Raw genomic sequence first — 18,530 nt, 5'->3', positions numbered from 1 at the left:
GTAAGTCTGGGACAATGTCTTGTTCACTTAAACTTGGCCACAGTATTTTTAATTTCTTCCCATATTCCAGTGTCTTTTCCCGGCAATACTTCCTTAATTTTCTCCCCTATAGTCTGCCCTCACAGTATTGTCAGCTTCTTATTATGTTCTCTACCATCCACTCTTTTGGTGCTGAGGAGCAGGTAGGGGCTGTTTGAGCCGCCCAGGCACCGACTGCCCGGGTGACTGCTGCCTTTCACAGCCCGCGAGCAGCAGTTCAGGCCTGAACTCTTTTTTTGGGTCCATCTTTTCTAGCCATCTGGTGACTTTTTTTTTGCCAAATTTACAAGAACTTGCTATTTTGGGGGACAAAATTTTGTTTAAGTTAGGTGGTGGGTTGTAAAGTTACTTTTGGCAGAAAAAAAACTGGCTAAAAACATAGCTCCAAACTCTTTATTCCCCCTTAATCCAGAAGAACACACTTTTGAAAGAAGAGTTTATATGAAGTATGTCCAGTTGTTGACTACTTAGATATTGACCTTCTGACTTTTTTTAGGTTCAGCAGATAGATCGTGTAGTAGAAGTTGTGGAGGAAACTATTAAAGGTAAGCATCACACTCGGAATAATCGCAGCTAGTCTGAAAGCTGTAAGCATTAGCTAGCAGAAGTGCTGCTGTTATCAACCTAATGCTTGCTTTCTCCTCTAGCTAAATGTTTGGGCAGTGCTGTACTTTGCCATGTATGCTTTGTGTGAGTGGTAATTTCAGAGAGATCTTTTCTGGAAGGACCTCTGTTGCCTGTTGGGTTCAGGGGTAAATGATCCAGGGGAGACTTCAAGAAACCATTCTAAGTTGCATCAATGTAGGTGGGTGTGGAGTATTGTCTAAAGTTTCTGCGCTATCTTAATTCAGTGCTGCATCTCTGCTTTCTGATGTTTAGTCCTCTCGTGTTTTCTTCTTTTCAGATGTTTTGGCTTGCTTCCCTGAGCTTTCCTCAGCAGGACAGATAAATTATCTGCTGGTTTAATGTTCTTTTCTAACTGTGTTCCTTGTTCTCTCTGGCTGTGTTCGTGTGTGTACACTCAGTACTTTGTAGTGAAGGGGGCAAAAGACAGTATTGTTTCTGCAGCCTGACTAGTAAACATTTGCTATTAAATAAATATATTTGTCTGGGTCTTTCTGGGTTACCTAAGTTTGTCTCCATTACTTATCAGGCCATAAAAATTACTGTTCCCTGAAGCTTTAAATTACAAGGTTTAGTTTAATTGGCTGTACTTTCAATATAAACAAGTGTCTAGTCCACAAGACATTGCCTGTAACTTTAATCCTGGAGTATGATGTTTCTGAAGTACAGCATAAAAATGTAGAAACAGTGCAAAATTTTAAAAGGAATGGAAAAGCTTCTACCAAGAAATTGTGTAGCATGGTGTAAGGCTTCTAGAGTTTGTGGTTTGAAGGCCTTAAGTTTTCACGTTGCTTTGACTGCTTTCAAAAACAAAACCTGTACTCTTACGTACTCCCAACTAACACTTTTCCCAGTTTGTCTTTACCTTATGGCATCTATTTTTTGGGGGTACATCCTACTGTACCACAGAGACAAAGAAGAAATATATTCAGTGTCTTCATATTTGTTATTAAATAAGCCAAACTGTTTTTCCAGAAACATCATGGTGTTTATGACAATGTGTTGGAAATGGGTATGCTTCGTGATTTTTACAACAGCAGAGTATTTCAGATCCCTATCTGATTTTCCTGAATTTTATTTATTCTTGAGGGAATAAGATGATAACCTGGGTCAGCATGGCCTCCCTTTACAAAAATGGGCTTTGTAATATTTATACTGACTCCAGACATCACTGGTTTTTCAATAACATAGTCACTCAGGTTATTCTGACTGAACATTATATGACTAGAAAGAAGACAAACAATCTAGTAGCAGTTGTTAAAATGATGTTTTTCACTGAATTGATTTTAAGATTGCATTTTACATATTGATACAATTCTGGAAAATAATGTTCATAGACGTGTTAACATTTAAACGTCAAAAAGCGTGAATTTTGGGAAAGATTTTGGTTCGTTTCTAGCTTACTAGAAGTGATTTGAATAAAATGGAGTAAGTGGGCTGCTGAATTCCATATGTAGTGCCAGTTCCTTCAGGGATTTCTCAAAAGGTAATGGAACACAGGATTTCTGAAGTTTTATTGGAAAAAATGAATAAAAATGGCTCCCCAGTGCAAGAGACACATGGACATACAGGAGAGAGTCCAACGAAGGGCTGTGAAGATGGTTAAGAAACTGAGGCTGGAGCATCCGTCCTCATAGGAGAGCCTGAGAGAGCGGGGGCTGTTCAGCCTGGAGAAGAGAAGGCTCAGGGGGGATCTCATCAATGTATATAAATACCTGAAGGGAGGGTGCAAAGAGGACGGAGCCAGGCTCTTTGCAGCGGTGCCCAGTAACAGAACGAGAGGCAGTGGGCACAAACTGGAACACAGGAGGTTCCCTCTGAACATCAGGAAATGCTTTTTCACTGTGATACTGGCCCAGAGAGGTTGTGGAATCTCCCTCTTTAGAGATATTCAGAAACTATCCAGGCACAGTCCTGGCCAACTGGCTCTAGGGGGCCCTGCTTGAGCAGGGGGTTGCACAAGGTGACATCCAGAGGTCCCGGCCAACCTCAACCCTTCTGTGAAAAATGGAATTTCCATTGGCAAGAGAATCGACAAATTGACAGGGGTCATAGCATATGATAGCAGTTTACTTTTGCAAAAGCCAACCGTAAGAAAAGGAGTTTTAACTTACATTTCTTTCATTCAAATTTGTGTAAAGATAATGCATCAATTTATGTATTTGGGAATCATTTTCCACTACTGGAGAAGAATGCGAAGCTCTTTTTCAGTGTGCTTTATGAGTCTAACCGTGAACTTTCATTATCCAAGTGAAGTAAAATACTGTAGATAACAGGACTGTTGGTTAAGAATATTTTATATATTTGTAAAATAGATACATGGTAGAAACTTAAATTCATCTGTGTAAAACTAAACGAATTATAACACACTGTCTTCATAAGTCTGCATCATTAGTAACAACTTCTGAAGCCGCAAATGGGTTCAGGAGACGGAGTTGGTCTGGGACGGGGGATTAAATACAAATTCTGAAATCAGAGCCAGCTTATATTAATAAGTTTTAAGCTGGTTATCTGTCATAGTTGTATGATACAATTTTCTTCACCTATTTTTTAAAATGAAAATCAAAAGGTTGCATGGGTGGTGTACTCTTGTAGCGTGGCTATGTATGTATTGAAAGTTTAAAAAAAATATATATATTGAAAGTTTAAAAAAAGTTTCAACTGAATATTGAAATTGAGTAAGTTTTTAAACTGCATAGCATCTGCACTCTGTAGGGCAGCTGTCTCTGTAGATTGGTTGGCCTGAGTTGTCCACATTTTCTGTCCAGATTCCAAGGTGGTTATCTTAGTTGACAGTTTTAAGTCTAAAAGTCTAGCTTTCCTTGGGTTCCGCTTTCTTAAGGGGTACCTTAGATTTTTCTTGGATGCCTGAATTTTGTAGTGCACAGTTAATAAAAAGGGAAACTTTGTAAAAACAATTTGCCTCCTCCCCCTGCCTTTTTTTTTTTTTCCTAATAATCATCCTTCTAGTTTTCCAAGAAAATGGCTCCCCTGTTGGATTTGCTTGAAAGGTTACTGTACTCCCAAAGAAAATTACTTTGGAATTATTTAGAACTCTTTGTACAAATATGAAGGGGTTTCTTCTGGCTTTATTTCTCATTCTTCAAGGCATTGTCAGGAAACCTTCTTCAGAACAGTGTCATTCTGCTGGTTCAAGAGATGGTTTCGAGAAGTAGATCTTTATGGTGGTCTTTACTTCAACTGTAATTGCTGGTTCCCAACTCTCCATTGAGATGATTCTGAAATACTTTTTATATGACTTTATCTTTTTATCCTTCTTCATCAGAAAATGGAAAAGAGGGATGTTCATGTTTATTATTGCACCAACAGCCAAAGGAGAGACAGAATTTTTGAGGAACTGTGATTTCTCATTTTTATATCACCCTGACTTTTATCACGAGTCTTATGAAACTTTGAAATTTCCCAATTATCAGGTAAATTGTCAGGCAAACTGTCATTTCTGGAAGTGATCTTTAGTAACTGTGCAGTATTTGTACACAGGTCATGTCTGATTAATATTTATACTGTGTCCCAAAATGTATTTTAACTAGAGGCATCTTCAGGTACTTTTACTATGATATTGTAATTTATAATCTGAAACTTCTATACTGCCTGCTAGGAGCTAGACAAGTTAATTCAATCTCAGCCTCAGAGCTGGGTTTCTCACAGTGACAGCCACAATTGTGCAGCCAGCGTGTGTCAGTCTTGCTGATACACAGAACAGTTTCATCATACAAGGCTCTGATTTAACCTTGCTTTTAGTAAACCTTGCTTCATCTGCACATTACTCAAATTATAATACTAGGTTACAGTAATTTTTACATCATTGGGGCACCCATTTCCACTTGTGTGCTTAGTTTCCCAGTAACATGTTATGATGGAATAGTATGTTAGCGAAATATTGCTAAGGAGTCGCAGTGTCTGTGAGGTAGGAGAAAACAGGGTTACAACTGATGTCTGTTCCATCATTAAGTAAAAATTCTGTACAGAATTTAAAAGCTGTTTGGGCTGATCAGTCTCTATAGCACGTCCCAGTAAGATGAAGATCTGTCTGTGATGGGAACCACAGAATGTCTTTATGGTGATTGCTCAAGTCAGCATTTTATGAACCACTTTAAAAGCTGTCTTTAAAAAAACCCATACCATGTGTATAAAAACTTGGGTATAAGCAATAGGCAAGGTAATACATTTATTGTGTAATTTAAAAGAGAAATTTTAACTGCTAATGTAGAAATTCTTCTTTTCTTGGTTTTGAATTTAGATCTTCGGAGATTTGAGTCTTTCCCCCCTTTCTAGACATGCTAGCTCTCAAATCCCATGTTATTAAAGCTTTCTGGGGGTGGGAGGTGTGGAACCAGGGTATTTGTGTACAGTCTGCTTTTAGCTTAGGCCTTGGGGAGATGAGGGACACAGGTTGAATTGAGTTTAGTCCATATTGTGCCTGTCTAGTGCTTTCACAAAACATAGTTTTACAATGGGTCATTAGACTTGATTGTAAAAAACAACCAAAGGAAATTACTTCAGGGTTGAGCCTTTTATAGTTAACCTTTCTTGATTTCAGTCACGTTGACCTGTCTGGTGAAGTTGCCCATCCATTCCCAGTTTAAATATTAACCAATATTTACTAATCTGTTAGATTGTCCTCATGTGGTTAGTAATTATGGACTGCTGATAGTTGCAGTGTCAGTTTGTATGAAAATGAGCAGATAAATGGTGCCTATATTATATATAGGCTAAAGTGTAGAATTTATACTGGCTTGCCTACCTTAGAGCAAGTGTGTGTGTATATATATGTATGTATATGAATGCCAGCATATTAAATAGTATTTATATGGGCTGTTTGATTTCACTATAATCTGCTGATAACAGTAGATGAAGTACTCTCTTTTCAATTTCTGTGGTTGTGGGAAGAGTGGACTTGACTTAAGAAGCTGATGACAAGCCAAATGAAGAATGAAAATTGGAGGAGTCAGGAGTTCCTTTTTTGAGGAAAAGTATCATTTGGCTTCCAGTCAGGAAACTGACTGTTTGTGCCAAAGTGCAGCTTGAGGAGGGTCAGAGGGAGGGTAGTGGCCTCATTGAGTCCCTGTTTCTGTTTCTGCATCCTTTAAAAGGAGATGGGGGGGGGGGGGGCGCGCGACACGGTTTTGCATGGGTTGTTTTATTTATTTCACTGAGTGGTGGGTTGACCTCGGCTGGCTGCCAGACCCCCGCCCAGCCGCTCTCTTGCTCCCCCTCCTCCACAGGACAGGGGAGAAAATAGGATGGAATAGCTCATGGGTCACAATAAGGACAGGGAGATCACTTACCAATTACTGTCATGGGCAAAACAGACTCGACTTGGGGAAAATTAATTTAATTTATTGCCAATTAAAAATAGAGTAGGGTGGTGAGAAACAAAGAAAAAACTAAAACTACCTTCCTCCCCGCCCTCCCCACCCCTTCTTCCCAGGCTCAGCTTCACTCTATCATCCCAGACTCCTCTACCTCCTTGCCCCGAGCGGGGCAGGAGGACGGGGAGCAGGGGTTGTGGTCAGCCCATCCCAGCTCCTCTCTGCCGCTCCTGCCTCCCCACGCTGCTCCCCTACTCCAGCCTGGGGCCACCCCCCCAGGCTGCAGGTCCTCCGAGAACCTCTCCGCCGTGGGTCCTCTCCACGGGCTGCAGTCCTTCAGGAACAGGCTGCTCCAGAATATGCCTGCCCTGCAGCCCCTCGCCACGGACACCCCGTGAACACTGCTAAGTCCGTAACGGTATTTCTAGGTAGTAAAATTGCCTTTTAAACTGAGATTGTTGAATACTAAAGGCACTACCGGCGAAAACGATGCAAGGGGCTATCTGTATTTGACAGGCTAAAAAAAAGTGGTGGTGGGGGGGTGAAATCAGGTTTTCAATAGGCAATATGCAGAACTACAGCTTGTAAGTAACTTGGTGAAATGACCGTGGTTAAAAGATTCGGCATCACCCGTTTCTATTAATGGCTGAGGTTAACAGTATAATGTGGTAAATGTCACCCCCTGCCCTTTTCTTGTGCCCCCGGATTGGAAATTTTGGCGCTGTTCCTGTTTAAACAAAAATAATTACAGATTTTTATTGTCATCTAAGAAAATGGCTTTGTGTGGAAAGAGTGTCATTATCAAAACAGTAGCGGTTTTTGAGAACTACTTTGACAAAAAGCATTGACTTATGAAGGACCTGACTCGAAGGTATCCCACCTTACAGTTTTTAAATGAAGGGGTTGTCATTCAGCCGAACACTTCAGTGAGAGCACCGGGTTGCATTTTGATTGCCCGTTTCTGACTGCTTCGGGGAATTGTGATGTACTGAAGGCACGAGTTCAAAATAGTAATACAATTATCTGAGCCAGTATCAATTCTGTGAGTTTAGCTTTGTAGACTGTAATTTAAAGAAAACAGTAGAGCACAATGAGGAATATGTGGTAATTATGGAGAATCTAATTCTGCAAAGCCAGATTTTAATTGCTTTTGTAAAACATCAGTAATTGTGTGGCTCAACTTAATCTCGTCTGCTGGGACAAGAGATTTCCATTGCCATCAGTTGGTTTCTGTTCTTACACCAAAGTTTATTGCCATTTTTGCTGTGCCTGTTCAAATACTTTTGGGTGTGCAGTGACTATTAGGTATGTGAGATGATCCAGGATTTTAAGTAGGTTTTGTAATTATTTTTCTCAGTGCAGTTATTTCATTGATTTGATTTAGAACTACTTCATTGATTTGGTTTAGAAAACTGGTAGGAATGACTATCCCTGTTATGACTGTCATTGTTACAACTTTATTTTGTAAGTAGTTCACAGAAACTGAGTGGGAGATAAATAGTGCTGCAGAAGAAGAAAACAAGCAAGGGGGGGGGAACAGATTAAAAAACTTAGTAGCAAAATTGTGATTGTAAATCATCCTGTGATGTGCATGGAAAAGATGCTTTTTCTTCCAGACCCATATTGTGCACTTTTCCACACCTTCAGTGAATGACCACCTTACAGGATCCCTATTTTTCTGTCCTATTCGTATCAGTTAGCTCTGTTAAAGAATCCTCATGGCTGGTAAATGCAAAGAGCACCTTGTTAAACCAGTGCAATTTAGTTATCCATAGGAAGAGCACAAATAGATAGCAAAGCAGTAGAGATGAAAGTAAAAGCTTGCTTTTGCATACAGCGATAGGTTCAGCTCTGCGTTTCGCTCTAAGGCTAAATTTGTTCTGTTCAACCTGCACACCCCAAAACATTAGGCAAGTTACTTGCACTGCTGCAGCTGGCTCTGACAATCCACCCTTCGGCATTTCTCTTCCTTGGAACACAGCCCGTTTCATCCGATTCAAAATTTCTTTTCCTTGAAAGTTTCTATCCAAAATCTCCCAAGATTTTGAGCAGCATCCTTGAGCCTAATCAAACACATTTCTTCAGAGAGATGAAGACAGAGGGTCAGGGGAACTCCTTAGTATTGTCCTTTCGAGCTGTCAAACTGTAGCCAGTATTTTGAGTTCACAGCAGATGTAACATTTAGTCACTTTTTCAGAAAGACAATAACATCACATGATCTCAAAATAAGTAGAGTGAAGCTATTGAATCCTGAAGAAAAAAAAAAGTGCCTTAATAGGGCATTTCAAGTGCTTTTGTTGTGAGAGTGAAGTGCTGTGGATATGTAAAAAATGTTCTTGAATATGTATATTCTTAATTTAACTCTATGAAATTTATATATGAACGCTAATTCCTTGTCAATAGTTGTCTCCTTTTCTGTTTTACTTGTTGCACCCTACTGTTTTTAGTGCTTACAGATACTGTTATGATTGAATGACACATTGGAGAAATACCAAGAGTAAAGAAGTATTTTGTGTTCAATGAAGAGCAAGTGATGTATGAATTTTAGCAATCCAGGCCACCTGCAGAGCTTTTTTTCTGAAGTTTGTGAACTGCCACACTATATTTAATATCTTGGTTTTGAAATTACATAAAATGAATTTTAAAAACCCCTGTCCTCGCATGTGACACTCACATTCTGGAGTCTTCTGAAACAGAATTGTTGTTGGATGCTATTTCCAAGTGCAAGGCTTAGTAGGTGTATATATTTCAAGCTAGTAACATACGTGGTGTATACTTAGTAATACCTGCACGTTTCTCTTGAAGCTTTTTTGAGTTGGTGTAGGGTGGAAGGCAATGTTTTTATGAAAGAGTTCTGAATTCCTGCCTACACCAGTTGAAGAAGGAGTTTGACTGTTACACAACATTCCTACCTTCACTGAGCTAGGGGAGGAATAATTTGTATTAGTTGCTTGGCCAGGAGCAGGGCACATATCTTGCAGTTAGGTTTGGCTTCTCTTTGCTCCCCGTATCTACTGGAGCCAGGAAATCCCACAGATGACACTCAGGGATGCCTTCACTGCGTAGCTCATGTGCTGCTGGCCAGCTGGGGTTGGTTTGGGTGGGAGCATTCACGCAGCAGAGTCCTACGCTGATTAGTATCCTTGTTGTTTCTGCACTTGTGTGTGTCTGGCAGCATGTGATTGCTCTGGGGAGCTTGGGGATTCCTTTGCAATCAGTCATGTCTGCTGTGGGACAGCTTGTTTGTGCTGCAGGGCAGGGAGAAAAGGTCTGGAAGGTCTTTTCCAACCTAAATCATTCTATGATTCTACGGGAGAGGAGTTCAGGGTCTGCCCTTGCTACACGTGGGCTGCTTCCATCGGAGGTGGACGAGGCCTCGGGCTCTGAGCCTGCCTGTCCACTGCGAGCTCACCAAGTCTGGGTTTAAAGCATCTCCAGACTGAAGAGGCTTGGACTCCAGTATCAGTAACAGTGCAGGTTAGCTGTAGAGTGCGTTAGGCAATTTGTGTTGCATCCTTCTGTTTCAGAGGCTGTTTTTTCTGCTAGTCCTGCCAGAAGATCCAAAATAACTTGTTTAGAAGGTTGTTTTTACCCAGTAGTTAGAGAGTTAGAAGAACATAACTGGAAATAAATCCAATATTAAAGTTTTGTAACAGCTCTTGATTTGCCTCTTCTGCCTTTACACATATTTTTTGTTTGATCATCTTAGGCTGTCTTTGCTCTTTAATATGTTCATGACTTTTTTTGTTAACTTTCATTTAAGTTTTCTAATTCTTTTCACCTTTTATATTTACATGATGCTCCTTTCAGTCTTTATCACTGCTTTTGGTTCTTCTTTACTCTTCTTCCTTTTGTTTTTCTTTGGAGAAATTTACTACTTTGTTGTCCCTTCATATGGCTTTGCCTTCCTTAGCTACGCTGCTCCCATGTGCCGTTTTTTCCAGTGTTAGCCTTAAGGAAAGGAAGCTCTGTATTCATTAAGAAGTGAATAATGGTGGAAGGAAATGTGTGCAAGAGTACATGAAATGGTGTTTAATCCTTTTCCCTGAAGATGCTGGAGAAGATCAGACAGGTTGGTGAGAGAAGCTGGGAAGTATAGAACAGTACCTTGGCAGCCTTGTTGAAAAAAAGTGTCTTTCAGGAAATGGTGAATAACCTCTAAGTATAATGATCTAACTGGGAAAGGGAAAGAATGGGTAACAGAACAAGCTGAAAACAATAGGAATTGTTGCTGCCAAGGCTGGGGTTTCCTGCATCTTTGAGGATTTTCTTTAAACTCATGTTTTTGAGCTGCTCGAGATATCTGCACGGAACTCTGAAGCTAAGAGCTAAGAAGGAGTGCTCGGTGTCCGGCTGGGAATTGTGTTTCAGCAGCACCCTGTGCAGCTCCACGGGGTGTGCAGGGATGGGGAGGACCCTCAGTGGGTGCCCTCTCCCATCGTTCTAGCAGATAGTATTTCTCAGCAGCTACTGAGGGATGCCAGCCTATGGACTGAGTGAAGCTGGCTGTTTTTTTAAATACAGTAGGTCTATTAATAGCTGATAGATATTCGCAACACTGATAGGCGGTTGTTAGTTAACTTTAAGACGACTAAGCCAGGCCACTTCCCCCTCACTTGTCTTTGTATCAAATGAGCAAAATGCCAGTCCAATTTGAATCTGTTTGCTCTAATATCGTTAACATGCTTCTGTGGGTCTGGGTCCCGGGGGTCTGACAATAGCCTGAGGTTCACAGCACTTTAATGTTGTTTGTAATCTTATGGCAAAGAAATTCCATTACCTGTTCCCTTTGTATATTTGTATTTCAAGATCATGCATTCTCTATCCCAGTCCTGAAGCACATATATCTACGATTAATGGTATATGTACATGCCATTAATATTATGTCACTTTTTTGTATCCTTTTTAACAAGTGAAAATAAATGTCTCGAAAATATTTTCATTCTGCACACTGGTTTATCAAACTGACACATTTAAAAGCCCTTTTTTAAACTAGCAATTGCATTTAATACCCTGATTAATTTATTCCAACCTCATCCTCTCTGCACACAATGCCTTGTAACGTGAATTGCATCTACTGGCTTGCATGTAAAGATGAGTTTGATTTTAAACAGTCAGTTCTCAAAACTAGAGAGCTCTGATACATTTTAATTTGTTTCTAGCTCGATTTCATTTACACTTCCTGTGAGTGATTCTGCTCCATAAGCTTCCTCACTGGACTTGGTTAGTACTACTGTTGTGTTGTCATCTGCATTAATTATCCATTAATTAGTGAAAAACTGCTCTGAAGCATGACGTAAACTGCTAATTATCTGCTGGTAGACTATGTGGAAGTAGAAAAGTTATCTTTATGGCGGGAGACGTTTATAGGACTCGAATGTTTAGGCTCTCGAATACAACCCAACTAGATCTGTTTGTCATTAAGCCGTGTTTCAAAGCTTGCAACTTCCAGTGAGCCATCAAAAAAAGGAGTGGGTTTTGTTTGGTATCTGAGATGGAGCACTCATCGTTACGGAAATGGGAGTGTGATCAACTCTGTTTTCAAAAATGTTGTACCAAACTTAAAAAAAGAAAAGAAACAAAACAAACAAAAAAGGACTGCTTTTAAGTTTAGGACCCCTGTTTTGCTTAGTTAAGTTGTTATCCAACCTGTAAAGTCAGAGCGAAGGTAACTTAATCAGACAAAATGCTTGAGAAGTAAAACTTGATTGCAATGTTTTGCCCCATTCTAAGCTTTGAAAGGAGGTCATAAATGAGATATAAAATTACTGTTTTTTCTGTTATGCTTGGTGTTGGTGTGGGCTTAATAATGCTGGGTAGACAGTTTAAAAAAACAAATGTTGCTTAGCTTTTTCCTTATTGAAGATGACAAAATATTTATTTTTAAGTTTTCTTGAAATAAGCGTGGGGAAAAAAAGATCTACAGCATGTGAAAAAGTATGATTCAGTGTTTATCAAGTTACATTTTATTAATAGCAACAATGCTGTAAACAGATGCTTTAGTGATTACTTAAAATGAAACAAAATAGTCCTTGTATGGAGTAGGGGAAAAAGGATTTAAGGTCATGAATACTGTAACTGAGGGTTTTTTCTTTAAAAAAAAAATAATAAAAAATTTAAGTGTGCCTGCAGCACAGATCACTGTAGTTGGATATGCATGTACTGCTTGCTTTCTGGAAGCATTGAACTATCTGCTAAAACTCATCTCCCAGTACTGCTTTTTTTTATTCTCTGGTGTCTAGAGTGAAAAGTGCAGGGTTGTTATCATTTTCGAGTGCCACACAGGTTTTGCAAGCCTCATATTAACTTGAATGTTAGTGTCATTCAGTAGGAATATGGGAAAAACTGTGGCCGTCTTTCATGTGAAAATAAGCTGCCATATTGGATTGCCAGGCCGTAGATTTCCTGAGCTCCGGCGCAGGGTCGGCGTGGGTGTTAGCGTTCAGTGGTTCACGTGGGAGGTGGTCACAGGGCTGGGGCTTCTTTCTTGAATTAAGAAGGTTTCTGAAGGTAAGAGAGGCTAGGTCTTAGGCTCTCTGTGAGTTATATTCTATGTGCAAGAGTCCTAAGGTTTTTTTTGTGTTTTTTTTTTCTCCTAATGTATATGCTAACTTGCCTAGCATCTAAAAGACAAAGATCTGTAAGAAGGTAGAAGTAGTAATTTTGGTTAACAGGATTTTCTAGACTACCATAGTGATTTTTTTTTTTTTTCCCTCCTGTTTTCCTAAGAAAACATGGATTACAAAGTTGTGCCTCCTGCACAGGTCTGTCATTATTTCTGTTTTCCTCCCTCCTTACTAGTTTTTAGTCCTTTGACAAATTTCAAACAGATTTGTGCCAAGTTTTGTAGTCTAAAGGATACTCTTTTTCCAGAAGTTCCATGAAAAAGTTTGCCTCTTTGATTAATACTTCCAGTATGAGAAAGGGAGAGCATGAGTTAAATTCTTACTAGAGCAGTAATTCACATGGCTGTTGGTTTTGAGGGTGCGCATTCAGAGGAGATGAAGCTTCATTAATTCTGTGCTCTGAGATATTACTTGTTGGGGGAGTAGGTTGTTTATGTGGTTTGTTGATTTTGTTCTGTTTTCTAAACTTCAGAATGGAGGTTTGACCCCAATTCTAAATGTATGAATTTTAAATTTTGGGTAGCTTGTTGTTATGTTGTTAAGCCTGATTGTTTAAAAATACTGTGAATTGTTCCACTGTATTTTCAGCCATAAATCTAAATACAGTTTTAATATGGTAATGCTGTTGAATATTTTAAAAATTGATAAATCTGTTTATTCCAAATAAACCACAGTATTAGGAAATACAAAAAGGAATGTTCTCTGCTTGTATTTTACTTGTTATGCCTACCATAATGCAATCACTTCTGTTATACACATAAATAAAATGGCGCCATGCTTGCGGCTTCTTAATGAAGCATTAGATTGGAAAATAACTGATTGTATTATGAGACAAAGATATTGCTGTTATTGTCATGAAAAGGTAGAAGTGAATAATTTAGCAAATGTTAATAGCACAAGGACCATATTACTAAATTCACAGCGGGATGTAATGAAAATTTTGTCAAATGCAACTGCAAAAATAATGCCTTTTATTTCCTGTTGACGTCATGATGTCTCCTTTTAGTATTAACCATTATGATATCAGGCCAGTCCTGCTCACTTCTTCAGTAGATCACATTTTTGATCAAGAATTTTTATGTATCTTAAAAAACCTAAGAAAGATGGTATGCCAGAAGTAGTTGTTTATTTCTGGGCTGTTATTGCCATATCACAGAAATAAATTCAGAGTATGAATGCCACTTTATTCAAAAATTAGTTAATGACTCCTCAAAACAGGTAGTGGAGAAAGAGTTTTATCTGACGGATGAATTGGTTTTGTAAACAGCTGTTGGTAGTGTAACTTAGGAGGTTTGGTTGAACATGGTTTTTAATTGATCTGAATTGGTTACCTACTTTGCTGTGCTGGATGTAGCTCAGCTAGTAATTCATAGTTTCGTGCTTTCCTTTCACCCCACTCCCTTTTTTGGTTAAGATTTTTTTTTTTTTCTTTTCTGAAATATTTGACAGATGGTAGCTGTGGTTTCATGTACTATCAAAGGAGTTTTCCAACTTAAACATTGGATACATGCTTTCTCTCTTTCCTCTACTCCAAGTAGTGGTTACTTTCCAGCTCTTTTCAGGTATCTAGAATTAGCTTTCCCTTGCTTTCTCTTATCTGCCTATTCTAGGCTTTGTGGAATAAATGATATGAGTCTTATGTTTATAACTTGGGCACATTTTACACCACCTGTTGCAATAATGTACACTTAATTGTTTTTATTCTTCATTGTTAGATCTTGCTTCTGAATATTAGTGAACACTGTCGTTTGTGCTCTTTAAATATAGGACTTGACGTGGGATGACTGTACTGTTGTAGGCAGTTGGTGACAGTACCTGTAGTTTACTCTCTGAATACTACTGGCTTCAGGAAAGGAACTGTGAGGCAGTTTTCTGACCTGCAGTCTCCTTGGAGTGGGAGGAATATGCGTAAATCTTGGTAGTCAGCTTAGCCATGAACATGTTATCAGGACATGCTTCACAGCACTTCCCTCAGACTTACTCAGTCAAGTAACTTTGACTGAAATGTGTTGGTTCTTCATAAAATAAACTAAAAAATATTTAGTTGTTTGTTACCTGCTAATTTAGGTTTGAATGAAATTTTGGGGAAAAATATTTTAATCCTGCCATGCAACTTATTTAAATATTGCTATGTTGTTATTTGCTTGAGAATCTGAAAATGAAACTGCTTAGATCATTTTAATTGAATCAACCAGAAAATACAAGTGTGAAAAGGTAATTGGATGAAATGATTTGTTCTTTTAACATGATTTATTTTACCTGTCAGTGTCTCTTTTTAAATGCTCCAGCTGGTGGGAATACATTATTACACCTCATTCTCATTTTCAGTCTTTGAAGTATAAACACTACTTCTGAAGAAGAGCAAATCAAAACAAATATGATGGGACTTGTGCTTTGTATTGACTGCATTTTTGTGATTCATTTGAAGGTCATTCTGTGAGACTGCTGGGTCAGAAAAAGGATAATGGAAAACGTTTGGGGGGAGCACGACTGGATTTGCCAAAGATTAGGAAGAATCCACTGATAGAAATCATTTCCATCAATACAGGGTAAGAATGTTCCAAATTTATAAAACATTCAGTACTGCTGAGGAATTCAATTTATCTCTTTCTGTAGGCCTGGTGTATTACTCCTAAGTTACATAGCAGGAGGCAGGATGACCACTTTTATATAGTAAAAGATTTTAAATGGCATTCTTTCTGGAAAATAAATCCCTGTTTATTTGGGTACAAGACTTCTGCTGCTCTAAGGCTCCATACAATCATGCAGTCCTCTTCGTAAGTTCATCTAACTCTTTGTCAAAAGAAAAAGTCCTAAGAAAATTGGAAAAGAAAAAAGCATTTAGAGTTTTTTCATGTGCTCTTTTGATTTCTACGAAGGCAGTTCTGGAATATCATTAGTAACTCATTAAGATCTCAAAACACCTGATTGTCAGCCCAGATGTATTAGTGGCTAAACTATATGTAGTTATTTGCTTCTTGCCCCTCTACTATGTTTTTAAAGAGTTATCATGCTTGTATTTCAGCCTTTGTTTGAATAAGCTACCGTCTGCCTATCAAGCAACTCTGAATGCTCATTTCTCCATAAGGCTATAAGCATTTTTCTGTTCTGTATTTCTGCTTTGAAGAAATCTATTTTAATATTCCTTCCCTTGATGCTTTCCTTTTCTCAACTCCACTTGGTCATCTCCTATTTGGTCAGTTTCCTAAAAAAAACAAACCAAACAAAAAAACCCACACAAGTCCTCTTCTGATATTCCCATCTTCTCCAAATTATGTAGTAATTTCCCAGGTGGTAAAATGCAAAATGCGTTGTTCTAGGCATCCCAGGTAGGTGTGAACTTACTGCCTAGAGAAAAAAAATGTGGTAGCTCTTAGCTGTCTTTGGTTTGAGTTTAGTCTAGTACTTTCATAAGCATTTCATAAAAGAGTTTTGCTACTATCCTCTTTCTTACTTCCTTGTTTTTAAGTAACCTTGCCTTCATAATTTGCTGTAAAACCTAGTGTGGTATTTAGGTCAGAATACCAGTTCAAGGCTTAGTGTGGTTACTTTTTCTTCCTCTGACTTATGGTAAACATATGGGTGATGTTTTGTCATATTGCTGAATTATAATACCTTTTTAAACTGCAGTTTCATGCACTGTTTTTTTTTTTTTTTTTTTTTTTTTTTTTTTTTAAGTCTGGATATGAGCTCTTCTGGTGCAGTAACTTGAAGTGATCTAAATTTTTTTTCTTATTGTCTTTACTGTCGACATCTTGTTTGTGCCCATGTGATTGAATTCCTTTTCATGATTAAAAATAAGCAAAGCATTCTTTTATGTTTGGTTGTGTCTCAGATAGTATAAATTTTTCTTTTCCATTAATATTTATCAAAATCTAATCTTATAATATCTTTCTAGTTGTAAATGTTGTCAAGGATGTAAACTAATAGAGCCGTGGTCTTGTTTACATGTCTTTTGTTTTGTAGTAGTGTGTTTAAGATGGTAAAATGTATTGCTATTTCTAACACCAGGTTATTGCTAGCCTAATTACAGAGGTTAATACAAGAAGGGTACTATAGGGTATACACACTTGATATTAGGTGGCTGATGAGAGTATCAACCATTTGAAAAAAATAATTTTTTAATATATTTTGAATATATGTGTTTTCATACTGGATTTAAAAAATAAATTATTTCCCAAGTTGATCGAACTGCAGACAATTAACATCTGCCTAAGATGTTACCTTTGGAAAACCTTTTATTTAGAACCTGATAGTTTATAAACATTACTTTGCTTAGTAGTTATTGATGTTCTCAGGTCAATAGAATATGTATATTTATACCATAGGGTAATCTAAAAAATACTAGAAACCACAAAAATATATTTATTTCATGGAGAAAAATGTCAAATATGACTTGATAAGACCAGAGTATTCTGAAAACCTCAAACAAACAAGTCAGTTGTATAAGACACCTAAAATAACTAATGTCCCATTCTATGTTACATCACATATTCAAGGAATCCTGTCTCTCTTGAAATACAGGTTATTGTGTTTTCCTGTCCTTCTTTTCCCTTTCCCCTCCCCAGTCTCTCCACCTGTGCATTGCAGGTGACTTTTTTTGGTTACTACTCTGGGTTTGAAAATTAAATTGTAGCTTTAGAAAGGCAGCAGTGCTCAGCAGTTTCTGAAAATATAAAAATATAATCAGTGAAAAACAAGACACAGTACGTGTTAGTGTGACTTGACTGTGTTCATTTTATCAGCTTTGCCTTAGTAGTCTGGCTATGGCAATTTTTAGTACCCACACCACATTTGATCTGAGCTGTTTCCTCTGTGTAAAGACCGGAGAAAACTTTGAACATTAGTTTTTGGTACAGTGCAGTTTATTGAGAGGTGAGTTTGGATGAGACTAGGAGGTCTTAAAATAGTAAGAAATACATTAAAAATAGCGATTTCCTCTTTGGAAATACATTTGTCTGATGCTGTTGAGCGACAGCGTCCGGGAGCAGCACGAGCAGAGCCGTTCCGTGCGGGAGGACAAGCAGGGACCCGAGGGTGCCACCAGCACAGGCAGCGCCCGCAGCGATGGAACACCCGCTGCCACGGGGCCTCAGCACGGCGGGCAAAGCTGGGGCCTGGCAGTAGGACCCATCGGCCGTCCCAGAAATGGCAAATAATCAGCCAGGGCCTGGGTCTGCCCGGGGGCTCCGGTCAGGATCAAAAGGAAACGGGCTGGAGACGGGACGGTGGAGGTCTGAGGTCCACCCAGGGCCTGATGGTGCCCGCAGGGCTCTGACAGCTGGTGGTGTATCATCGTTTACACCTGGGGTCTTCATGAACTCTTGGCCCTTTCTGTAATTCTGGGGGGGGAAGAAAAGGCTTGTTGGAGCATGTGTATCCCAAAGCACTGCGGTCTGTGATGGCTCACACTAACCCCTTTCCCTCTCCAGTAGTACCAATGCCTTTATGTACGTGGTCGCCTGCCAGCTGGAGCTATTCTTCTGAGGATTCTGTAGGACCAGTTTATTTTTGAGAGTCTTCAAACATGCTGATTGTTAAGAAGTCTCTCGTTCTCGTACAACTGTGTTTGAGGATGGGGGTACAACTGAAATGCAACACTGTAGAATAAGTTTTGTTTCTTAACTCAAGGCGGTGTCAAATTCTATTCGGTAATTTTGAGTTGAGGCTTCTTGTTATTGATTCCTTCATCTCTCAAACATGGAGGGGAAAATATTTCTTGTCCTGAAGGGTTCTGTCCTTGTATAACTGTGAACTTTTTCCTTCCTTGCCTATGCACGAATGCATTCCTGCATATGCACGTGTTCCTCCGTGTTTGTTTTCCCCAGACTGCTGCTGTATATGAGTCTCCTCAGCTGTTCCTTTGCATGAATCAAGTCAGTCCTATTAAAGGACAAACATACTGTGT

General features: G+C 38.9%; 1 protein-coding gene across 3 annotated transcripts in view; it reads left to right on the top strand.

Moving 5' to 3' along the window:
• Positions 1-18,530, top strand: part of CDKAL1 (CDKAL1 threonylcarbamoyladenosine tRNA methylthiotransferase) — a 421,878-nt gene that overhangs the window by 140,600 nt on the left and 262,748 nt on the right. For all 3 annotated transcript variants that reach the window (XM_075052405.1, XM_075052406.1, XM_075052408.1), the window contains 2 exons: positions 536-584; positions 15,051-15,171. In XM_075052405.1, coding sequence (XP_074908506.1) covers positions 536-584; positions 15,051-15,171 — 170 coding nt within the window. The remainder of the gene's footprint in view (positions 1-535; positions 585-15,050; positions 15,172-18,530) is intronic.

This window comes from Buteo buteo, chromosome 20 (genome assembly GCF_964188355.1).
Source record: "Buteo buteo chromosome 20, bButBut1.hap1.1, whole genome shotgun sequence".
Lineage (NCBI taxonomy): Eukaryota > Metazoa > Chordata > Aves > Accipitriformes > Accipitridae > Buteo > Buteo buteo.
The sequence above is the reverse complement of the archived record's forward strand: the minus strand, read 5'-3'. Positions and strand labels throughout refer to the sequence as shown.